This window comes from Embiotoca jacksoni, unplaced genomic scaffold (genome assembly GCF_022577435.1).
Source record: "Embiotoca jacksoni isolate LCO1_2020_lvr unplaced genomic scaffold, fEmbJac1.0.p SCAF_9, whole genome shotgun sequence".
NCBI classification, from domain to species: domain Eukaryota; kingdom Metazoa; phylum Chordata; class Actinopteri; family Embiotocidae; genus Embiotoca; species Embiotoca jacksoni.
The window spans coordinates 6,816,085-6,842,812 of record NW_027185447.1 but is presented as its reverse complement, the minus strand read 5'-3'; the positions used below and the strand labels follow the sequence as shown (position 1 = coordinate 6,842,812).

Here is a 26,728-nt window from a genome sequence, read left to right as displayed (position 1 = left end):
CTGGAATTTGTAGTTTACAGAAATAAGATCAAATCAGATAATAATGTTTTGTTGAGTTTCCGTAGAAGGCTGCATGTTAGAACAAGCTTTGTTGTTAATGCAGGCTGAAAATGAGCATTTCACTGTTCTGCGTCTGACTGGGATGGATGCTGGATCCAATGGACACAATGCTTTTGGGGAGAACATGAGCAGATGTTTTACAGTGCTTTCCTGAAGCCTTGAGGGATTCCTGAAATGTAGAAGGTAAGTCGGTTACTCAACTCTTACCCTCATACAAAATAAAATGGAGTCAAGTGCTTGTAGGTCCATGGCTAGGACACACTACTTGATAAATGAAGCACGTTTAATGTGTTGATGGGACTGCTGATGGTCATATTTACCAAACATTAGTCAGCCAGAGTATTTTTGACTCACTTAAAAAAGACAAAAAAAATCGGTCGCATATCTGGGAGATATAGAATCACATAATGTCCGACAGAAAACTCAAGCAGGATGCTGATTAGGCCAAAATGCCATTTAACCATGCACATTAGCAATGAAGTGTCATTTAAAAACGGATCAAGTAAAAGAAATGAAGAAAATCAATAAAAAAAATATACCTGCAAATACTGCATTTTATCTTCCTGTTGTTCCCTCAATGGATACCCTTGCAGAACCCCCCTTTCTAAGGTTGAGAACTCATACTTGGCATTACGGTCTACCGTCACGATTTCAGGCGCCGAGCTATAGTCATATGGTCTGTCATATATTAAGTCGGCATGAATTCCTCCATCTTGGCTGTTTTCTGCAAAGTGCAGAAAAGTACGAGCGTCAGGATTAGAGAACAACGGACTCAATACACAAGACAGATAGACAGACAGACGAATAGATAAGAGAGACAAGGTCAATTGTTCTCTGATTTGTTGACTTTTCCTACAGGTCTGCTCAGGAATATGAGGTTTCTATTAAAAAAAAAATAAAAAAAAATAAAAAAAATTGCAACATTAATGACCAGAAATTGTATTTAAAAGTTTAGTGAGGGGATGAAAAAGCCTGAGATTATTTCTGAATTTAGAAACTATGCCAAATAGTTGTAGTCTTTGAAGCCTAACATTCTGAACAACAATATAATATAATATAATACACTCAATGTCAAGTATGCTTAGTGTGTAAATCCCCATCTAACCAAGTATACTTTCCCAATTACTGCATTTATGTTCATTACAGATCAATTGGAGATGGGTGTAAAATGTTGATCTTGAGGAAAATGTTGGCCTAAAGGATGAACGATGAAAGTAGCTATTTGCACAGGCAGCTTAGCATGCAAGTCAGTAGCTTCGGAAAAACAGGAAACAATCCTTATACATACAACTGTGATGAGTTATACATGGCAAGCCCTCTGGAAAAAAGCAGAGAACTGGCAGTGTTAATTATCACACAGAATATGGACTGCCTTGTGTTGTTTTATGGCTCCTGCTGGACAATGAGCAGTTATGAGGGAGGGTGTCAAAAGAGGAGAGGATCAAAAGGTTCGGGGGGTTAGAAACAGGAGAGGAGGGGTTCAGATCGGTTGGAGTTTAAACAGTGCCAATAATAAAGAAAAAGAAAAAAAAAATCAAGACAGATGGTTCATACTGTCATCAGTTTGCGTGAACTGCAGAGATAATGGACCCAGTCCACGAGCCTTTCTATGATTATCAAGTGACCTAATTTTGGGACCAGAATTTGCTGAAGTGTCTGTGATTCCTCGGTGGGATGTTTCATTTTCAGCCCCCTTCAGATACATCTAGATTTCTGTGATGGAAGACTTATGTCCATCAGTCAGATATTTACTGAGTGCCGTTTATTTACGCCTTCCCTAATCTGACCAGGAAGTGGGAGCCCACATTAAACAAAAAAAATAAAAAAATAATAATAAATTAAAACAAACAAAATAAATACAAATAAATAGATACAATATAGATCAAATCTGTATATTTATATGTATTTTAGTTTTGTATTCAGAATGAAAACTTGGTGTATCCTTTTGTGACTCGAGGGAAATATGACCATCATAATGACATGAAAGTGCTTTTCAGCTTTACAGCAAATGTTCCACTTTCACTCTGAATTGTAACAAATAAATGGGAAACCATTTATTTCATCGTCCTCTCACACTGGGGCGTTCTAGAGGAAGACCACCTAGTTTAAATGCATTAGAGTGAAAAAGACAGAAGTGCTGCAAGGCAAATATGTCATTTGTCCAGCGATATTTTTTTTTTTTTTCTGACATCAATCTCATAGCAGGGTAAAGCAAAGCATTTCAGAAAGTGCACAACATGTACAAAAACACAGAAGATATATTTTAGTAAAGAAAGTTAAATTACACAGACACTTGTCACAGTTTCATCTCCTGACAACAAAGGTCACATGATAGGTCACATGATAACATTTGACCGATAATTTCAGAACACAACAAGTAATAATGTCATGGAAATTAAATTATACATATTTTCTAAAGTTAAAAAAAAAAATGCACAAACAGCCCAAACGCTGTAATAACTTTATGTAATAACAATGTTAAAAATGTCCCTCTGAGTGATGTTAGATTTATAATTACTTTCATTTTGTTGTTGATAATATTTTTGATCCCTGGCTTAAAGGTTGCTCAGGGTAGAAAGGAGTTCATATTGCCCTTTGATGGTAACTGGCTTATATAGAAGTCTGACTTTTTAATAGCTTTCATCGTGCCCACTGGATTGTAGTTAATAATTTCATAATGGATGCAAACATATACAATTTTGAGAAATTGCAGGGATCACATCATACTGTACCTTAAGGACCAGAAGTGGGCATCTTTATGAGACTAGGCCATAAACTAGATGTGTTTTAGCTGAATACAAACCTCTGTTCCCTTCCTGCAGAGCTGCTTCCCTCTGTTTCGCCAGTACAACTATTCCCTGCTCTAAGAAACAAAACTCTTCAGGTTGATCAATCACATTTTATTTACTGTAGTCCGTATGGCCAAAGAAAAGCAACTCTCCGATTAATCTTTAACTGTCACAGGGGAGGGGGGGGGTTATAAATTAATGATCTGCAGTTTAATCTTTAAGAGGTTGATTAATTTTTAACATTGTGAGCAACTACCAAATTGTCGTGGGAACCCCTTGGACAGTTCGGTGCGGGTGTGTCCTCACAGAGCATTAAACAGGAGAAACTCTACACGTGGTTCTTTAATTAAACCACACTGAGCTGTCTTTGAAAATAGGAATCATTATCCATTTTCACATCATTGGGTGAGGAAGAGGGAAAAAGAGGCAGGACAGGAGGAAGATGCCCGACTTCAGCTTACCCTCATCCATGTCGTCATTGGACATGATGGCGACGCACTTCTCCCACACCATGCGGATGTCGGCCCGATAGCGGTCGCAAGCCCAAAGGAACATGGGCAGCAGGATGGACTGGGCGATGGAGCACCAGAGCACACACAACACCATCCAGTTGTAGGAGCGGTCAAACTTCAGACTAGCGAAGCTCACCACCTGTGCAGGATCATCGATGTGTTAGAAGCAAACATAACCATCTGTTATATAGTACGGTGACGTCTCATCATATTAAGGAGTCTCATTAAAGTCCCTTCAGAGATACCGAGAGGACTGATAATAACATAGACCGGGTGGACAGTCAGTAAGTTATGCAACTAAGCCGCTATTTATTCAGACTGGAACTTGGTTAATATACTGACAAGTGCACTAAGACAGAGCTTAAATGTTTATGGAAGCATTGCTTTCCAGGCTGTTTTCTATAAAAGTGACAGTGAAAATTTGTCATAAACATGCAACAGAGGACATTAGGCTTCTTTTACGGGATCATTAAATCGTACAATTTACGGGGTTAAATGAGCGAAGTGCGTGAGAGCAGATACATCAGTTAGGTCATTAAATGGGTATCACCTCGTTCCTGCTCTCAAAATAAACAAGTGAATGTACCAACTCTCACACACCATTTGAAAGTGCCCTTTCAGCAGTTTACAGTCCAAACTGCATCATAGCAAAGTTCAGTACAATATTATAATATTATGGCCAAAACATGGTGGAACTACCAATTCCTGCCACCGTATTTCAGGGAATAAATAACTTACAAGTCATACAACTTCATTATTTGTCAGATCATATTCTGTATATTACATTTTTTTTTTCCAAGCACAGGCATTAATTAATCCTACAAGCAGCCTATATAAAGTTGTGACATCCAGTATGCACTGTACAAATACAATGGCCACCGTTTGCAAGTGTCATCACTTCAAGGAGCGCTGCAACTAATAACAATAATTTTTTCTATCACTAATAATTCATGATTTAGTTTACACAATGTCACAATATTCCACAATATCACAAAATATTTGACAGTTAAATAAAAGAAAGAAAATCACTAATTTATAAATTTTAGAAACTACAATGTAATAAAGTAGAATTATACAAGCTAAAATTAAATGATTATTAAAATAATTGGCACATTTGTTCTATATTACTTGACAGACTAATTGATTTGTCATTTCAGCCCTTGTACTGTTTTAAAGCATGTGATATTCAAAGCATAAATGTGTAATGTGCATTAGAGCTACTGTAGGTTATTTATCTCAGTGACAGCAGCAGACTGCATTATCTGATCACTAAGAGTTGACAGGTTCAGTGTCTAATCTTCATCTCTAATACATCAGACACTGATCAGATGATTAACTCAAACTCATTTTCTCAGGTGTCACCTTCTCTGGTCGCACCTTGAACTTGAGCCATATGGCAACGTGATTAAGAGACATGATGAACCTGTCGAGTTTCAACCTTGACAGCTTCATCACATAAACACAGCGGTGTTTCCCACCGTACGCTTGGCGTTCAAGTGGTGAAGTGGTAAAAACACCGTTGTAAGGCTGCCGCAACATGGACGGCGTCTAGAAGCCACGGAGGCCAACAATTTATAAAGCTAACAGGGCGATACCGTAACGCAGAGGGAAAAGATGAGGCCATTGGGAAGATCACCATTTTCCTCAGACGTAGGCTGTTATCCAAGTTACAAAGACAAAGTCTTCATGAGTAAAATTACAATATATTAGCTTCACATCCAATGAAAAATGAACTTGCATGGCTCTCTGCCATTTCCATCGATGTCAGCAAACACTTCAGAACTCATGAACTCAGGGCTTATAGAAAATGTTGAGTTCCGAAGTGGTGAATCCCACGAGGGGACCGTTCATATGGACTCTTCTCACGTACTCGGTAAATACGACCCTATTTGAACTCGCACACGGAGACCAGCCTTTTCTGACAGAAAAAGTGTGGTTATTCTTCACTACAGTCCACACTGACAATGTTTGTTGCCGAACGTCTTTGTGCTGACACACGATCGATCTGTGAAAACGTCCAGAAAATTCGTCACTTACTTTACAGGGGGGACTGCAAAGTTTCCGACAAGCGCAAAGTTCATGTGTTGTTGCTCCAGTATGAAAGCAGCTCGCCATCACATACAGAGTCAACTAAATTATAAGAACGTGGGTTAATAATTCAAAGTAACCATGAACCAGCTGGTAGTTATGGCTGCGTTCAGAAATTCAATCTGAAACGGTCAGCGCGTGATCTGAACTGTCGTTTAGAAACTCGGTTTCCGTTTCAGATCACTCAGAGCAGGGGCGGATTATTAGTGATGCAGTGGCTGCAGGCAAACTACTGCACAGTAGTACCACTGTCAAAGAAAAAGTCCTGTTTAAAATAATGCTGTTGCAGTTTGCTACAAAAGAAAATTAATTTATCTAGAGTACATGTTTTCTCTTAAAAAAAGAAGAACCAATTAGTGTCATTAGACTACTGGATCAATAAGCAGTATCATTGAATGAATACGCTATAAACAGGAAACTCGAGAAGCAATGTCAATTATTTCAGCCAAAAAGGTAATGAGAAAAAAAAAAAAAATCATTGAATCTTGTCACGTTTATGTTATGTCGTTATTCTTAGTAGTGTCGATAAGAATATCAAAAGGCATCGGCAGATATCTATAAGCAGTATCAGTATTGGTATTCCCACCCCCAAATCAAATCAAATTTTGTGTTAAACTCAGGGAACTGGTGATGGGTCACTGTGGAGGAGATCCAGCAGGAATCACAGTTGGTTTTTGACGTGGTTAGAGAATGGGACTCTTCGGGGTGTGTGGCAGGAGCACTGGGTTTATGAACATATTGTTTTGTTTTTAGCATCATGGTTGTTGTTGTTGTTTTTTTTAACAATGCTGATTTGATTCTGCCTTGATCCTCCATTGGTCAGTATTATTCTGTGCAGCACCAAACAGTTCAAAACAAATATACATGTTCATTTGTGTGTGTAGCAGCTTTCCATGCATTTAAATAGCTCATTGCAACAGGTCATAGAGACGGCTAGCCTTTGTTGTTGCTGTCACAGCATATGAAATACGATCTTTCATCAGTGCTGTACGCACATAAAGAAATAAAATAGGATTTTGTTGTAAGTGTCCTTTCAAAAAACCTCTTTCATCAACCTTCAGCTTATGAAGCAACAAAAATGCAGTTCAACTCTGATCCTAAACTCAGTTCAGTTCATCTCAGTTCAGAGGCGTGTTGTTAAACCTAACAAGTGATATATGACACACACCAAACATGACAGGCGTTACAAAAGAATCGTTGCAAGGAAATTACATTTCTCATATTCATGTTTCACCTTATTCTAAAAGTTCTCTAATTCATAAAAAGAATTTCCCAGTGCCTGATTTGAATAACAAACAGCAGGTGTTTGTGCCTAAAGAGCCATGAGCTCATCAGTGGTGAGTAATTGCTCGAAACAACCAGGATTGAATACTGGAGTCCATTAAGTCTCTATACCTTTTTTTCACATTCAATTTTGGTACAAACTATGATGTGCTTTCATCTCATTTCTAAAGAAAGTTAATCTGGGGGAAAAAACTGTATTTTGCCGTGAGAAAAAAAATAGCTTCTTTTTTAAAGAAGGTAATTTTTGCCTTTGTTGGACAATCAATTGTAAAGAGGCAGACAGGAAATAAGGGCAGTGACATGCGACACTCACTCTAAAAGAAGTCCCTTTTGAGGATGATAACATTAGTGTAATAAAGAAAAGTCTAATAGACAAAAAAGCTGCCAACTGCAGGTAAACCGTGAGCCAATTAAAGGAGGGACCATGTTTTGTTTGAATAAGAAAGATAATGATTGTTATTTTTCAGCTTGTGGTGAGAAGAAACTGGAAAATGTTGTTAGATTTGGATAATCCAACAGGAAACTGGCTGCATGACTCCAAAGCCTCATTTAAGAACACTTTAAAAGCCAAGACCTGCAGGTGTTAGTGTCCTCAGAAAAAAAGTCATTGGAGAGGAAAAACAATGAGGATTAGATGAGATTGCTAAAAGGACCTGGATATTTATTGGGATTTTGAATGTAGAAGCTACCTAAAATATCACATAGTTCCTATTTCATCCTCAAGTTTTCCCAAAAATCACCACACACTAACAACTACTTATATAACAACATTAAAGTATACTTATCTTATTATTATGCACCAAAGAACTAGCTGACTTGCTCTGTACTTTGGATTCCGTTTTTAAAGGTTTGTGCAGACAGCGGTGCTTTGAGCAGAGGTTTGTGTTTTGCTTGCCTCAGGTGTAACACTTAATTTAAAAAAGACGTGTTGAATATAAAAATTCTTAAAGATGAGTCAAGTACGAGGCATTGCATTATATGGAAACTGACCCTGAGAAAATATGATACCATATTCATGTCAGATCTTATTCAACAAAACATCTACCTCTACTGTAATCCAGGTGGCCTGAACATGAGCAGAGGTTACTTGCTATCACAAAAACTAAAACTGTCCGAGCTCATTTGCCTTATGGGGGAAGCTCTACCGAGGTGACTTGCTTTTAATAAGACAGGCGGGCTAGATTGGCTGCATCACAAACAACAAGCCCTGAGCTTTCTGCAGGCTCTCAAGTCTGCACAGAAAACCAGTGAATTAACTTGTTAAAAAATAAATGAGAACCTGAGGGTGGAATTTGCAAACCAAATGGCGACACAGTGAAACACAGCTCGCTTCTTCACTCACTGATGAGACACTTGAAGGATCAGCATCCCAAAGGTGGTAGAAGGAAGATACACTCTGTTAAGATGGTAGATGATTACAGTGCCTACCAGTTTTTCATTTCATTGGCCAACACATCTTTGTTTTTAATATTATTATCAGTGCTACTAATATTTTTTCTTCATTTTAACCAGAATTTAATCAGCATCTTTTCCCTCCAATGAAAGTCGCACACGATACAATACATACAGACTATGTATGTAATGATTCACACAACGCATGGCCATTTAGCCTGACCTACTTACAGCCTTAAGTTCATGTAAATAATACAACATCGTGGTATGGTTACAGGAGCTACAGTGAAATACCTCCAAACTGGCAGAAATTGCCGTTAAACCTTTTGGGGTTTTGACAGATTAATCTTTTAGGTGAAGAGATGTTTAGCTCTGTGAATCCCATGTCATAAGACATGAGGTACACATTTTAGAAAACAAAAAATACCTGAAACCCTCAATCTTATGCGCAACTGATCCAGACGTACAAGTGTTGCATGTAAAGCACATTTTGGCCCAGGGTAACACTCTATTATCCAAATTTAAATATTTTTGACTTATCAGACAAACCTTTGGACCATTTGGGTTTTTTTTTCGGACCAACTCCATCATTAACTGCAATCATGTTTAGACAGTGAACTCACCAGTATGGGGAAGCCAGTCAGGAAGTCGTAGATGAAGACGATACCACTGATCAGGTAGGTGATCTGCAGGGATGTCTTCAGAGGCTCTGATCCATCGATGGATGATCTGCGCTTCCCCTGAGCATCCTCTACCACTATCGTGGGGACATTGAACTTGTTCTTGTCAGCTTTGTGGCCTGCCTGAATTGAGAAGGTCTGGAAGAGAGCGATCCCGATGCAGATTACACCCATGGCCACACTGCCGCCGATCAGCAGCAGAAAGCACACACCGAAGCCCAGTCCGATCTCTGTCACAATGAATCGGCAGTCAGAGGTGTAGAATCGATCGGTGGTGTCATGCCACCCCACTGCTGGAAGTGTGGATAGTATAAAGGAGACCATCCAGATGCCCATCACTGTGTGGACTGCCTGCTTTTTGGTGTTACTCAACCTGGAAGCAGAACCACAGATTTTTGCATGAAGTCAGTTGAACCACTGTCAGACCTTGAAGGGAACGACTGTTTAAATCCTGCAGCTCATAAGAATTTAAAACTTGTGGAACTTGAATTCTCTCATCTGAGGAATCACAACAATTCTGCCAGCAATTTTAAGGTTCAGTTTGTAGGAATTAGGGTGATCTATTGTCAGAAATGGAGTACAATATTAATACTTAAGTTTACAGTAGTGTATAAACACAGGAGACTAAAAATCATTGTGGTTAGGATGAGCCAGTCATATGGAGCAGGTTCTCTTCCACGGTGACTGCATGTTTCTACAGTAGCCCAGAAGGGACAAACTAAACACTGACTTTGCAAAGGATCTTTTGTGTCTTTTGTGAGTTTCGCGGCCGTAACTTAGCTCCTCTTACACGCTTGAAAGGAGAGGGTGAGCTGAGGGGTGTTCAACTGGACTCTAAAAACCTCACTGCCGGGTGCCACTAAATCCTACAGACTGCTCCTTTAAAACAAATGGGGCTTGGATCACCAATATCAGGAGGAAACTTCAAAACTGACAGTTTTCAACAAGCAGAACCTCTCAAAAGATACAAATTAAGGAGATGGTGAAAGTGGCCTTTAATGCACTGTACTACATTACAGCAAAATGAGGCACACCAACTCACATTACTCACCTGTTTGTGCATTTTAAGTGAGTTGCATAAAATTATTCAAAACTAGCAATTATAGGAAGAGCTGACAGAGTTCCTTAATTAATGATAAGGAAATATGTTAGCAGGAAAAACATTTGTAAAATTAGACTGTGCCTCAGCTACAGCACAATACTGTAAATGCCACAAAATGGCATATCTATACCTGGGACATATAATCTTAAAAAAAAAAGAAAGCACTATCCCACATAGTCATCACTTAGATAACGGGAGATGAATGTGGAGAAAAATTGATTCTTTGCTCATGGCAAAAGATTGCTTTTCACGTCCCTCGGTCTATTTGTCATCTAGGTCTATTTCAGCACGAAGGTATTTCTATTTCTTCTCACCTCCGAGTAATTGTTACAGTCGAGCAATTTGCTGAATGTGTTTCTGTCCTCTGGCGGTGTGGCACTTTTCAAGGTTTGCAGCAACAGCACATGTACATCTAAAAATATGGCAAGCAGTGACTGGTGTTCTCATTTCAACAACTTGACAAGAGGCTGTACCATCCCACCAAAACATTTGCATGTAAAGTAGTGCTGACCGGTTCAAGGCATCAGCAACAAATCCTACAAAAAGACCCAATGCTTTTCAGCTTTTAGAATATGTAGATACACACTAATACATAGCCTATCATGTGTTTTAATTTGAATGTCACCGGAGTATATAAATTGGCCTCGATGGACATAACTAGGGACAATCACACAGAATGGCACATTGAACACGTCTCTCCTCCTTCACTTGTGTTGCAAAAGAAAGCTCTGCTAAGTGTCAGTTGTCTTGAAGCCATTTTGGCAGGAAACCCAATCTGCCTCCCCCAAGACAACCAGAGCACATGTTGTCTTTCCTCATCTTCCTCTCGTGAAAATCCTCTGGAGGAGCACTGGCTTGATACAGAGTGTCTGCCTTTACAAACAAAATCAGGCAAGAACCGTCTTTGAAAATATTTGTACAGCATTAGTTTACATATACTGACACAGTATGGGTGGTACAGAGTGGGCAGCAGTAGCCTCTATCTTCGCACTGTGGCTTTGTGCAAAGACAAGTAGGTCTTGTTGTCACAGTGAGTAATAATGCTAGCCTTTCCTGAATGTGCCTCGGGTACATGGTGAGGTTACGTCACTAAGCTGCATGAATCTATTACCAGAGAGAGAGCAGCGCGAGGGAGAAAAAAAAAACCCTCCTAAGAGATAGTGAGGAGAACAGCTGCTGAAGTACAAGGTTGGAATTCATAATTCAGGCCTTCAGTGTATGATAATGTCAGAGACGAGGCAGCCATGCTAGCTCAGCAGGGCAAACGTGAGCCGATTTAAATGAAAGATGAACAGCAATTACACGGTGCATCACCTGAGCTATCACTCCTACATATCATTTTTAAAAGTGACGTGAAAACAAGAAGACGAGCTGCTGAGGGGAAAGCTAATGTTTTCAGACAGGAGACGAGAGTATATTGTCAGATGAGGGAACAGATGAGGGAGATAAAAGCATTTGTGGGAAGCCTGCTATCGCTGTGTGTGCATCAGCCAATAGCGGCAGCTGCCCAAGCAAAATAGATAGCATGATTGGGCCTAGATTTAAAAGGAAGTTTGCATATCTTATTTGAACGTGTGCCTATCTGCAAAATTGCCTGAATGTCGGCTGATCACCTGCAGGCCTGATGCCCCTGGAAGAATCACTCTTTTTATTCTAGCAGGGGACGAAGAGTGAAGCAACAATAGACTAATGGTCACCACATGCACCAAAACTCCAGTTACATTTCCGTGCACCGTAACTTGTTTCTAAGGTGCAGATAGGAATACTGATTTCATGTGGTCTGGCTGTATTTGCCACAGTATTTGCTCTAGAAATGCAGTCAACTGCAAATGATTGCTCTGCGCCTGATAGCCAGAAAATGGAGATCTGCATAGCCATGAATAACAGCTGGATTGCACCAAAGCTGAGACCCTCTGAGGTGTATTTCAATGCGAGACGTTTTAAAGCTGCACAAGTGACAAACATTCAGTGATCATTGTGTGTGGTCAATATGTTCTGCTGTTTGACCATCTTTATCGTGATATCATGATATTTTTAGAGCAAAATAAAGACTGCTTCCACGTCTCTCAACACAGATTCTGCATCAAAATCTGAGGAAGCGGCAATGTTGCTTAGGACATCTGATTACGTGTGAACGTAATCGTGACGTATCGGGAGTCTAACAAGACCAAACGGTGTTAGTTCAGTTAATGTGAGTTGAATCTGGTCTTTATTATTCAGTGTTACTTTGTGATCTCGCATGTTGTGAGAAGCCAAAGGAAGGTAGAAGCTGGAGTCGGCAGATGCTCCGTCTAGAGGGTTTTACATGGTGTTACCCCAAATAACTGTAACTAGCAGATAGGTTGAGTTAAAAAAAAAAAACTCAAGTAAACAGGCTGAGAAGTGACACAATTCTCAACATGCCCCATCTGATTAGAAGAATCTGTTCAGAAATGCAGCAAGAGGTACAAAATTTGCAGCTTAAATGCCAGAATCGTATCTTTCAAGGTGCCTTTGGCAGATGTTGTGTGTATTTGCACAAAGCTGGCATTTAAATCACCTTTTTACAAAATGTATTGCAAAATATTTTTTAATTGGATGTTTTAATGTTTATTAAAAACAGAAAGTACTATGACAGATCTAAATAAAAGAAGGTGTTTCATTTTCAGCAAATCTTTTCCCTCAAGTATTGCTTGTGTGTCATGGTATGTGTACACATCTTAAAAGGTTTGTTCCACTTTAATTATAAATAAAACAAATTTTCTCACTTTTCCTCTATTGGTATCTGGAGATAATCCACAGAGCAGACTGTCAACAGTTTTCATAGAGATCATTTCATCTGTAGAAAGTATTTCCAATAATATGTCTTCACAGTGAAGACAGAAATTTTACTGCAGAATTTCTCTAAATGCCATTTTTTTAATACAATGAGCACCACAAACAAAATTACATTCACCTTTTCTATCCTGAGCGGAAAGCAGAAATCTCAGAAGCAGAAATGTGGAAACCTATAAATGTAATACAAGGCTAGATGTACATTTTTAATATGGCGGGAATGACCCTTTAAAAATCACACCACTGTAATTAGGACCATAATAAAAAATATCATGTTGAGAACAATTTTGTAACAACAAAATCTGAAGTCTTACCTGTAGTTTACAGGCCAGCGTACCATCCACATGCGGTGATAGGAGAGTGAGGTGACGGAGAAGCAGGTGACCAGTGTGAGAGTGTAGAAGGTAGAGACAAACACCTTGCAGAGGCCCTCATTCCACTCATAGTTGGAGTGCTGACGGCGCAGTGTTATGACACAGTACATGGTGATGGGGATGGCCATGTTGAGGATGTGTGTGCCCGCCAGGGTGCAGATGAGAAACTCCAGCGGCTTCCACTTTTTCTGCTTGGCGCTGACGCTAAGGATGCTCCAAGTGTTGGCCAGGATGGACACGCCCGAGCAGACCAGCCAAGCCAGCGTGTTGGCGTTGATGACGTCATCCTTCATGGTGGTTACCTCATCCACCATGTTGTAGCGGGGCAGGGCGGAGCCTGGGGGGCCGCAAGGAACTGTTGGCAAGAGTAGGTTTACACAAGGAGAAGGAGGAGGTGGTGATGGGCAGGAGGGGATGCTGGGTGGAGAGTGAGACAGGCATCCTTATCTGGGTGGACGTGCACTCTCCATGGGTTGGGCACAGCGGGGAAAGGACATGGTTGTGGTGCAGCACAGTGGGATGCTAGAGGGGGAGGATGGCAGAGCCGGGCCACTTCCCTTACAGGCCTGAAGCTGGAGACGAGGAGAGAAAAGACAGAGGTAAAATGGTGAGTGTCAGGGGGAGTAATGGTGTCAAGACATTTATATTAGTCTTATTCAAAATAATCCCTCGCCATACAAAACCCCTCATCAGTGAACTAATAGGGTTATATTAATCACAACGGTTTAAATGTTACGGCTAATAATGAAAGCCACCTATTTTATGTGGCTAAAACAGAACAGTAATCAGTCAGCAGTGCTTATTTTAAAAATGCTGCGAGCCAAATGACACAACAGCATAAAGCTACTGTCATGCAACGTCTACTCTTCAGAAAAGAAAGTGAATCACTGAAGTCAATCCAAACATTTCTGACGGTCACCGTTATTCAGGGAGGTATAAACACTGAATGGAGACATGATGGGAACACTGCATTTGACACTACTAAAAATGAAAATCTATCACATGAACATGTTAAAAAAAAAAAATAAAGCCATACCACAAAGATTCAGTAAATGAACAAAATGACAAACAGTAACATGCAATCCAAAATGGTCATGCTGGAATAATCCATACAAATACACAATTAGCAAAGTAATCGAGTAGATTTGTTACTCAATTAATCACATAATTACAGATTAATTTTCAACCATTCTGACCTCCAACCAATTGTGAAGGCCTTATTCAGGCAAAAACACACATTTGCAGTTTTGAGCTGCTTAAATAGGAGGATTTGCTTCTTTTATCTCATTGTAAATTGGATATCTTTGGATTTTAGACTGTTGATTAGACAAAACACGCAATTCAGTTCGGGTTCTGTAAAATGGAGATGGGCAATTACTACTTATTTGACAATTAATAGACTAATTTATTCATCCTGACGATAAATTAATAATATATTAATCCATAACTAAAATAAGAAACTTACAAATCCTGATATTGATAATATTTTGTCTACGCTGTTATCAGAGGTATTTAGGACCACAGTCCATAGTGCTGATATACTCTGCTATATACTGTAAGGTGTTTGGTTGCTTTTTCTACAAATATCCTGTCAACCACATCCAAAAGAATGCAAAACAAAGCAAACATATGCAAGCCCGTTACAAAACAGCTATCGAAAGAAGACAATAAATGGCTTGTTTGTTCAGTTTTTTTAAGGGCTATTGTTTGTTTTATTTTTGTTGTATTTTATAATTTTATTTTATACTGTTGCATATTGTATTTTAAATGTATGTAAAGTGCTTTGTAACTTGTTTTTGAAAAGCGCTATAGAAATAAAGCTGTTATTATTATTATTATTATTGAGAGCACAACACGGCTCCATCGAGACAATTATTAGAAGAGGATAACTTTGGTTGACCCACTGTGGAGTGAAAAATGCTTGGCACAGCAGGAAAGGGTTGTCACATCTACTCCTGTCTTTCGGCTTGTCCAAACACTGATGTGCTGGTGGCAAGACCCCCGAGAGGGGACACTGGAAATGACAAGAACCACGTCATCATTACCCTGCTCTCACTTCCATTGATCTAATCCTCCCCTCTCATTTCTCCCTACAATGGTGCACTTTACATCTATTAGACAATTACATTCAGTCCTGCTAATGCAATAAAGTATTAGGAAGTATGCACTGCTTTGGACCTATTTAACCATGTGAAACATCATATCGTCCTTTTAACACATTATGACATATTCTACTGACTCCAGATGCTGCATGAACACATGAGAGGAGCCAACCGTGGTGACGTTCATATTTGGCAACCCTAATCAGACTCAAAGTAACACGTAAAATGTACTTCTGTTTCAAGGATCAAACAACAGTTTGGAAGGAATGAAAACATTTTCCTACATCAAGACACCTAGTACTGGAAGTGATGCCAAAATGACAACTGCAAAGCAGCAGTGTAGGAAAGCTGAGAATAACAAGAAGAATGTCGGGCCAAACATAGTTGGCCCGACTATTATAATCTGCTTTTTCTTCTGTGTTCTCAACTTGGAATAACACAAGGTAAACTACAAGGTAAAAGGCTAAATATGTCATACTTAATTGAAGTTAAAGGGACTACAGTACATGTGCATTCAGTATTATCTGCCCGCCACCAAACAGATTACCAAACTCCTATACATAAGCCCCACATGGTCTATGTGATTTTGTTTACATGTTGTGCAGTTGTAATATGTGATGTGGTGTCAGACGTGTGAATCCTAACAAAAATATACATTTAAAAATAATAACAAAGCAACATTTTGGGCAAACTAATGGCCGAGTGGTTTGGGAGCATACTACATGGTATTAAATGCTCCTCGTTTGACTGCAAGCTGGCCAGACCTGAAGTACATGTCATTCTGCTCTTTCCTCACATTTTCTATCCGTCTCTACTGAAACTATTAAAGAAAATCATCTTTAACACAATAATTTCACTATGAAGACAATCAGGGAAAACACAGTGTTCACCCCCTCAAAAAAACAACAGCAAAACACATTAAACCAGGCTGCGATATAAAAAGAATAATTCACAGCTCTGATCCAGGAATCCCCAGGTGGTTGGGTGGAGTAAGCAGCAGTCTGTCTGTTGACTGTGGACAGAAACCACAGCTGACTCGAACACTAAATATTGTAGCAGTGTCACACAATCCACTGCGGCTTGAACCAAATCCCTCCTGAGTTAAACTGATTTAGTTCGGAAAATACAGTAAATCTCAGTTTTTTTTTTAGATGCAAAAACCACAGATGCAGGAAAAGCATCAAAGTCAAAGCAGTAAGTTGAGTATAAACAAGTAAAGTTGTTTTGCCAGCCAATGAAGCATCGGTGCGATTACTTAATAGAGTTAAGTTTGATGACTGAGAACTATTTTTAACTACAGAAGGACAGGCCCAACAATCATACACAGGTGCAGCATTTAGACTTTCACTGCTGTTCTTCCTCCCTTCTTCTTCTTCATCTCTCCTCCAGGTGGACTATGCTTTTCTGTGTCACCCTGACCGTTTTTTGTGAATGTGTTTACCGTGCATCTGCTGTTACCAGATTTTGCGAAGTAAATTTACTCATCTCTGCGTGCTATTTATCTGCAGAGCCACAAATCCGAGAAGCACAGCTGAAAAATAAACACAAGATGTGGTATTGTGAATTCTCAATCACTGACATGCTGGGACACCTGATGGAGGGAATCATCCACATTATTATAATTAATGCTTAAACCTGTGTTTTTCCTACTTTGACAAGTCACCATCTTTCTATGAAAAGGTCAGTGTCAAAACAAAAGTCTGGGAACAAACCTCAGCCCTGGTCATTTTCTTCTGAAACAGTCTAATTTTTCCAAAACAACTTCACTGCCATATCCGGCTCATAATAAAGGCCGACCTAACTCCTAGCTCCGTTAACACTTTCACTACATGCACCTGTGAGGTTGACTTATCTCTCGGCCTCTTCTTCTTCCTCCTCCTCCTCATCATCATTTAATACCGGTGAATTGTCCATGTTATCACTGCAGCTAACGTTAATGTGTTGCCTCGCATCGGCGTCGGTAACATTATTCTTTTATTACGCTTGCTAACCTAAAACACTTTGCAGCCTCAGGCGCGAGTTTTTTCGTCTTTTCTCTCTAACTTTCCCTGCTTCACCTTTTCGTTTTTCTGGGATCTTTATCCGTTTATAATTTTGACTCGTTATCTTCAAGATGGCGTCTTTCTACTTTGATTTGATTATTTCCCGCCTGACCTGTGACCGGTATGGACAGATCCACTTGAAGGGGTGGAGGGGAGGTGACGCCTTTCCTGCACCTGCCTTACAGCATAGGTCTTAGACACAGGTGGCCTATTTGGGACCGGGTCACCCCCAATCACATGGTCTGTTCCAATGAGGGGGCAGCAGGTTGCATATTTTTTCTCCCATAGTGTTTTTTAGTCCACTGGTTGATCGGTACATCTGCCACTTTCCAGATTGCCCAGGTTGCCAGTCAGAGCCGGACAAGATTACTTTTTTTTTTCTTCTATTGATATAATAAAGGACATTTATGAATTAATTGAAAATCGTTAAAAAAATATGCTAATGTTGAACAAATTAATAATACCTTCACTGACAATGTAATTTTTAAACCAAAATGTATGATTTTGCAGTACAAGTATGGTTAGAAGTAAGCTATATGTCACTAAAAAACTAAATTTGAATCATTAACCAGGCATACACATGGCATCCTATTTAGAATTTGAACATGAATACAATCAGTAAGTATGTATAGTAGTATGCTATCACTGTAGATAAACTGTTTTATATATAGTTGCATAGACATGGGGTATTTTCTCATTATGATCTATCTTTGAATATTATGAAATTACAATGTTGATTAAAACTGAAATAGTTTTACGTAAAGTTCCAACATTGGTGTGAATTTACAGAGCTAGGATCCTTTTTCTGCAAGGAGTAGGCACAATATACATATTTGGTAACTTCTCGTTAAAAGCATTTGACAGCTTCTAAACCTAAAACTTTACAAAATTTTCACAGGCAGAATCTTAATTTTTTTTTTTTATACAGTTTATTCTTACACTTGTGTGTTTATACCAACATACCAATCCTCATCAAGTTGCATATCTGTACCAACATACCGCTCCTCAACCAGTGGCATAAGCCATTAAATATATAATGTCAGTAAGACATACCAATCCAGGTGCAAACCACAGAGGAGTGGCTTGTCAGTAGAAAATGGCTTCTGCGGTTTAATACAATTATTAAAGTTAAGCATTTAAAATTCAAATATAAATAATTCAAATTCAGTTTTAAGTGACATATTTCTGCCCATGTAAAAGATCCACTTGTAATAAGTACAGTGTATTGTATTTGTTTAAATTTAAACAAAGCCACATTTTGTCCCTGGCCTTAACCAAATTGATTGTATTGCCTAAACCTATGCAATGTGCACAAAAGCCTCTTGTTGAATCCTTTGTTTAACTCTAACACTTTCACATCAACTGCAATGCAATTCATAAATGTGTCGCTTCGTTCATTCAAAAACAAATAGTCCCTTGAACATGACAAATCATACATTTTGATGCTCCTGGAATGAGTTACCATCATACGCACCTTAACCATGTTGTGATGCATTCAGAAATGACTTGCAATACAGGAATCACATTCCATCTCTTCAGATCAGATGGTAAAGACATGTTGCCCCCCTTTTTCATGTCAGAAGTAAAAATGTATCCTTCAGCTTCTTTGACTGGAAATGGCCTGATCAAAGAAACTCATCAACAGACCATTTAACTAGATCAGAAGAGATCAGGTACACTGTGTCTTGTATGTCAGGGTAATCAATGCTCTTCCTGTTTATTGTTTCTCTCCCGTTGTCGTTCATTTGTTTGGCACAGTTTCGTATCTATTAGGTATAAGATTAGGTACAGTGGGTACGGAAAGTATTCAGACCCCTTTACATTTTTCACTCTTTGTTTCATTGCAGCCATTTGCTAAAATCAAAAAAGTTCATTTTATTTCTCATTAATGTACACTCAGCACCCCATGTTGACAGAAAAAAACAGAAATGTAGAAATTTGTGCAAATTTATTAAAAAAGAAAAACTGAAATATCACATTGTCATAAGTATTCAGACCCTTTGCTGTGACACTCATATTTAACTCACATGCTGTCCATTTCTTCTGATCCTCCTTGAGATGGTTCTACTCCTTCATTGGAGTCCAGCTGTGTTTAATTAAACTGATTGGACTTGATTAGGAAAGGCACACACCTGTCTATATAAGACCTTACAGCTCACAGTGCATGTCAGAGCAAATGAGAATCATGAGTTCGAAGGAACTGTCCAAGGAGCTCAGACAGAATTGTGGCAAGACACAGATCTGGCCAAGGTTACAAAATAATTTCTGCAGCACTCAAGGTTCCTAAGAGCACAGTGGCTTCCATAATCCTTAAATGGAAGAAGTTTGGGACGACCAGAACTCTTCCTAGACCCGGCCGTCCAGCCAAACTGAGCAATCGTGGGAGAAGAGCCTTGGTGAGAGCGGTAAAGAAGAACCAGCTGTGTTTAATTAAACACAACTGGACTCCAATGAAGGAGTAGAACCATCTCAAGGAGGATCAGAAGAAATGGACAGCATGTGAGTTAAATATGAGTGTCACAGCAAAGGGTCTGAATACTTATGACCATGTGATATTTCAGTTTTTCTTTTTTAATAAATTTGCACAAATTTCTACATTTCTGTTTTTTTTCTGTCAAGACGGGGTGCTGAGTGTACATTAATGAGAAATAAAATGAACTTTTTTGATTTTAGCAAATGGCTGCAATGAAACGAAGAGTGAAAAATGTAAAGGGGTCTGAATACTTTCCGTACCCACTGTACATATTGAATTTCCTTTTTTGTACAGATTGCATATTTGCAATGGATTAATGACAAATTTAGATTTTGGCATCTTGTGCCTTTCCTACATTTATAGGGTTAATTTAAAAAGTAGTTCAGTCACAGTAAAGGAACTGATTGTCCTGCTTCTTTAAGTTATTGTGAATAAAAACTAGATTACTACCTCGTGGTTGTATACCTCCACCAAGTCTATATTTTGTATCTGTGCAGACTCATAAAATATGTAGTGACTGAAGACTTTGAGAGAAACAAAACGAAGAACATTATGATGCCACAGTGAAGTTAACCTTTGACCTTGACTTCAAGTGAATATTTGAGCAAAATCTGAAGAAATTCCGCTCTATGTTTTTTCACGAGATTAGGATGTACGTCCATATGGACGGATGGCTCACCCAGAAACATAATTCCTCTCGGCCCCGCCATCACCAGCGCAGAGGTGTGAAAATAATGTCTTATTTTTTTATTTCCTAGGATACGTCTTACAGCCACAAAGCCACTAAAGAGAAGACTACTTAACCAACAGTGATCCATAGTAAATATAAGTCATGTTTCAATTTAGGCCCATTATACAGAAACAATTCCTCTTGCTATCTATCCAGGTGTGTTTATAATTTTCCAGTTTAGGAGGAGAGCAGTGGAAAATTAACTTTTATTCTTTCTGCTTGAATGACCTCAAAAGGGACGTCAGCTTTCAATTAAATACAAGAAACTGTGCCAAACGTCTAACAGGGTTATTCCAGGATGTTTACAACAAAGGCATTTTCTACCACTGGGAACAACTGGATATACTGTTGAGATTTAAAAGAAATAACATGGGGGATGTTTTTAATGTCAACTGTAATCTATTTTCTTACCTTTTTTTTTTTTTTTTTTTAATGTATTCCTTCAGCCTTTCATCCCTCACCATTTCATTTTGAGCTAGTTAACCTTTGTTGCTTGTTCACATATTCAGAAACAAGATGTGTTGGAGGGAATTATGTGTTGGTGTATATGATGCAAGAAGTCACATATTACTTGCAGATTTCTGTAGGACGATTAATGCCAGTGTTTATGGAGAACATGAGAACTTTTTTTGTCTCTATACTTACCCGTTCTGTTTATGTAAATGTGTGATTCGGTGGAATTCTTTTGGCAGTCTGACTAATATTTAATTAAGCAAGCTAGTATCCTCAAGCATCATTTAACAAGGTCAACAAATGGAAGAAAAGTCGATTGAAGTGTACAAGCACTGTGGTCAGGCTCCCCTGCCTTCAAAATAATTTTTCCACAGTGCATGTTCAGCGATCAAGAAATTAAAACACAGTCAGTTATTCATGTCTGCAATGTGGGTAAACTAGAATACAATTTAAAGTACAACTGCCTGGACAACAAATTCGATTTAGAGAATCTAATTTCATGGTGTCAATATCCAATTTTGTTTGTATAAAATGTTTAACTTTCACTACATTCCCCTGTCTTGTGTTGGGTGAGAAAAGAATGAAAAGCCGACTAAAACAGAGAACAAGTAAAACATACAACCAGTCCTCAAACCTGAACAACCAAGTAGGTCAGTTGTCCCTATTCTTCTCCGTCCTTTAGGGGGAGATCAGGGTTTTGGTTTAAATAGACGACCTTTGTTGTCATGGTTACAGTATTAAGCACAGTTAAGGTTATGGTAAAAAAAAAAAATCAAAGAGCGGCCTCATGAGTTAAAGTCCAATGTTTTGTCAACCTATCCAACCACAAACCATCTAAGGGGTCCTGTCACACTAATTAAATAAACCCTATCTCCAGAAAATAACATTGATATTGCATGATTCTGCAAAATCCGGGAACACATTCAGTATTTTTTTTCCCTTCAAATACCGACCTTTTTAAACTCTGGTGCACTGCAACATCTGCTTGTATGATTATGGTTAGTAAAGATAAATAATGTTCATGAACGAAAGGGGGTTGTGGGTTCAGCTAATATAATTCAAAGTTGCACAGAGAAAAATATTTGCTAAATAAAGGACACATTACTTTGGCATTGAACAATTACACAGGACTTCAAGAACTGCACAATCATCCAGAATTAATGTAAATCATACAATAGTAGATGGAATAAAACATGATCGGCTGATTGGATTTCTACAAATTCTATTAAGCTTTGAGAAAGTTTGTATGAATTCCTGTTAGTTACTATTGGAAACAACTGCTCTTTCAGTGTTAGTGGAAAAAACATTAACAACAACTAAGGAATATGAGTTTATCTTCTATATGGAAAAAAGACAGAAGGCAATAAAAAGAGGTCATGAATTTGAGATGAAAATGAAGGCACAAGAGGGAGATATCTGCCTTCAACAGGGCTACAATGTATTTGACAACTATATAGGCTACTGTATGCATCTGCCTTCTTTTAGTACCGCCCACCCAAAGTGAGAGGATCTATTTGCGAGGTTTAATTTGCTGTTACAACACTTGCTGCAGAACTTTAGTGTGAAATGAGGCACATACTGTAAATATTGGCTTTTACAACTAAAGGAGATTTTATTAAGGATCAGAGTCAAATTAGAAACAACAACCAGTAATAACATTTGCTCATTACCAAACTCATTAGTGACACTACAAAGAGTCATGCTCTGTTGTTAAATCATTTATTGATTTTTGGAACATGAAACGACTTTTGGATGCATGACAGACATAAAATCAGTGTGGAAATCAGGTTACCTAATCTACTCTTCATATTTTAAACTGTAAAACCTGAAACTATCAGCTTTAAGGAAGTAACAATAGTAAAAAAATAGTACAAGTAATGTTACAGTGGTGGTATAACTGGAATAGCACTGGTAATAGCCTAGTTGTAGCACTGGTTTTATTTAAATACTTGACTGATAGGCTTCCTAACCACTGTGGAACTAACAGCTTGATCACCCACAATCCCCTGGGTCTCCAGGCTTTCTCTCTCCAACATCAAGATACTGAATGTGAAATGAATGGCACAGGTTCACTGTGGCACCGATTCAAGGAAGAACAGAAATGATTCATGCATTTCAATAATAACTCATTTTGCACTCATTTTTTTGTTTCAATTTGTTTTTAAATAATTATTGTTAACTGTTAAACAGGTAAATAGACAAAACTGCTTATAAAGTATTAGGGATCATTGTTTCTCTCATTAGTTTGAGTTATAGCTAGTTTAGAAATATAAACAGCTAATGCAGAGAACCATCAAATCTCCTTCTTTGTAAACTGGAAAATATTATAGAAAGCACCGTCAATGGTCTTGATAGCTTGTATGTAGCTGTGTGTACTATACTGCTTTCTACCCTATTGTTCATATCACATTTGTGTGTGCTTGAATACAGATGACGCAGCATTGCTTTTTTTCATTTCTTTTCTAGGCACAACAAAAGTCATTTACTACCACAATGTAGCTGTCAAGGTAAACATAAATGGCGACAGGCTGTTTTACAGAAGCGTCACAGCGTTGTGGAGGCCTTCTGAAAACTGCTGCACAGGCAACTGTGCCTTTCTTCTCCTACAACTTATCACTTTGCACGAATCGCATTTGGGTCTACCGAAGAAAGAAACCAAACACTTTTTTCATCTCAAACGACAATCAGCTGAGACAGTGAGAGAAATGAAATGAATTTTGGCTGGCATTAAGACAGATTTATCTGTTAAAACAAAGGCTAAAGTGGATGACAACGTGTCTGATTGAGATCAGACCAGTAATTACAAAGAAGCCTCTTTCAAGGGACACGATGATTTTCAAGGTTTTGTCTAAGCAGGCTCACCAGCACAATGTCGGTCAGTGGGTTGGGTGTGGTGTAGATTGTGGTGTACATGTGGGTCAGCGCCACACATCTCTCAGCTTCAAATTGGCAGACACTGGAGTAAACCACGGAGTGCACCATTTTATAAGCTCCCTGCTGACAGGTTTGATGCATGGGGTCTTATTGCCTGACTAGCCACTCATCCCTGGAGATGTCAGAGAGGAAAACACTCTGCTCTTGTAGGCACTACTGTTTCCCCAAGAGCACAGGCCCCAAATTTGATATTACATCTCTAATGTTTCCACACAGGTGCTTTACTGTGAAAGTCAAGTCAGCAGGTGTGCTTTTATCCAGCTCCATCCTGCTTTACGCACAGTTACAAACAGATGCTAGGGAGCTGCCCAGCACAAGTACAGTCCTCTACAGCTTTGGTACATGCAGGGCATGTGAGGGGTAGACATTTAATTGTCCACCCCGCTTAAAAGCAGTTAAAAATATCTAAGGTTACTGCACAGATGGCTGATTTATATTTATTTTAATGATATTTCTTGTCTGTATCCTGTTATTTTTCTCTGGCTGTTCTTTTTATTTAGTTATGTTGACTGATATCACTGTTTATTTTCCAAATCCTGGACATTTGTTTTCTGCAGCTAAAATGGGCCACTAATACACCATAAATTAATAAAACCGGATCCGTGGAGTATAACAGGCCACTCGTGTCTGTGGTTAATTCCCACTTGTCTTTGTTACTCTCATCTCATTCCAGGTGATCATCATTGATCACACGATGAAGCCCGAGTTGATAAGGCTCAATTCAGTCAGCCGTGTATTTGCATTGTAAAGGCCTGAAAGGGTAAATAACTTGATGTCCTTGTCAACTTAAAGACGTGTTTTTGTTGTTGTTTTATCACTTGATATTTGATTTTCACTCTTCAGAATGATTTTTCAGCAGAATTTGACATAAACTTGATGTGGAAACATGAAACTTTTGAGTGAAATAAGAGACCATGTATCAAGCAGCTGAACTTGAATAAGGTAATTAAACTTAACAGACACAAATTAATATTGAAGCAGAGTATTTAATGTCTTGATTGGCTCCTTAATTTGTAGGGTCTCTGTTTCTCATATGTGTGGTGATATTGAGATTGAGTTCCAATTAAATAGCCACACGGTTATGATACTAAATTGAATTTTGGTGTTGTAAATATGTTCACAAATCAGCCTGGAGAAATAGCAGACACAAATAATACGCACAATTATAGATAGAAAGAAAACATTTAGTTTGCAGGTCTTCAATTTACGCTCTCTGTAGAACAAAGGACAATCCAGCCAGGTAAAGTAATCTGGTAGCATTGTTCACGTTTTGATGGAGGTTATTATTGCAGACGGATTGGTGTGCTGATGAGAGTGAATCAGGACTGTAAAATAATACACCAGAGAAATTATCATTAGTTGATTCAAAGAAGTGATATTTGATGGAAGCTGTCACAACAATTTACTCCTCATATTCAATATTCAAAACACCTAAGTGGTTACAAAAGAGATATAATTTTCAATTTAAGGTAATTGCATAAACAACGGTTATAAAGGAACCTGTGAACACCACCGTTTTCACAGTTTTGGCCTGGGTTGTGTCTCATGCAACATGGCTCCACATGGTGAGGAATTGCTTTTACAAGTAAGGAATCAACGGCGAGCCTTCATAAAGATAAGAGAGGGTACAAGAGCATCTCAGTCTGCTGAACATGAGCTGAAACACAGACTGGTATCATCCATGGTCAGGAGGATAAAAAATAAATACAGACCTGTTATAGGGTGTGCAGACCTTTATTGTAATAAGGATGTACTTTGGGGTCCATATCTACTATATCTGATCTGTTTGTTTTATCAAACACCCTACACTACAACTTAGAAATAATGCAATTATTGTAAGAAGATACAATTTTGATGTTGCATCCTGTATCCATACTATCATAATTTTAAAACAGTTTTGAATCGTAATTTTAAATTTATGTGATTACATACAAGTAGTTTAGTGTTTCATAACATGATATGCACTGGGGAGATCACTGGAAGGGTGTCAAAATAAGTAGGATGAAATACACCCACACAAAATTAAAGATTTTGGTATTTTTTACGAGTGCTTAAAACATTTGCATAATGGCACCACCTAGAGGTCAATTGATAAAACTCTTCACTCTTCACCAACTCTTCACTTAGCCATTGTTGGACCACAGAGAAATGCAGCGATTTCTCATCAGTGTGAGCGTGAAATCCCCAAATGCTAACACAAAAAAATGGCCAGTAGACAGAGAATCAAAAGAAAACTAGAATTATTCCTCCTACATCAAGTTAGTTGTAGTAAGTTGCAGATTACATTCATGTCTGTCCAGACTCATATATGTAAGGAATCCTTATGTATTCACATTTGGCCAATCATTTTAAATGAACAGTAGACAGATCTTTAATCATTGATGTTGCCGCAAAGAAGCTATTAAATCTAAAATATGGATGCTTCGCATACATTGTCAACCCGACAGCACAGAAGATGTAATCAGCACAGTTTCAAGGTGGACACCCAAGAATAGTGTCACATCTGAGCGAATATGAAATATGGTCACAATCTTCCTTCTGTTCCCAAGTTATGGCGTTGCATAATGGACAGAATTTTTTTTTGCTGAACATTATGTTTTCACAGTGAAGTTAACCATTGACCTGTTAGACATAAAATGTCATAATTTTGTTCTATTAGACATAGTGTATGACTTCTTGAGTTATGACCACAAACATGTTTTGTGAAAGTTTGTTTCACATTTGAATAAATTCTCTCATGCCATTCCTGAGATATCCCTTTGTAAATAGGTAAAGGACTTGAGGTTACAGTGACCCTGACCTTTGACCACTAAAACCTCATGAGTTCCGAGCTCATGTCTGTGCCCAATTTAAAGACATTATCTTAAGGCGTTCTTGAGATATCACATTCACAAGAATA

At 38.5% G+C, this 26,728-nt stretch overlaps 1 protein-coding gene across 3 annotated transcripts in view; it reads right to left on the bottom strand.

The window, feature by feature from the left end:
• Positions 1–26,728, bottom strand: part of LOC138192630 (probable G-protein coupled receptor 153) — a 38,154-nt gene that overhangs the window by 4,513 nt on the left and 6,913 nt on the right. Inside the window, exons 2-5 of one of the 3 annotated variants that reach the window (XM_069140156.1) lie at positions 13,036–13,667; positions 8,749–9,178; positions 3,311–3,500; positions 1,349–1,378 (exon numbers count right to left, since the gene is read on the bottom strand). In XM_069140156.1, the coding sequence (XP_068996257.1) occupies positions 1,349–1,378; positions 3,311–3,500; positions 8,749–9,178; positions 13,036–13,409 (1,024 nt within the window). In that variant the 5' untranslated portion in view covers positions 13,410–13,667. Of the gene's footprint in view, positions 1–599; positions 785–1,348; positions 1,379–3,310; positions 3,501–8,748; positions 9,179–13,035; positions 13,668–26,728 lie in introns of all 3 variants that reach the window. The other 2 variants (XM_069140155.1, XM_069140157.1) reach the window with 2 other exon arrangements.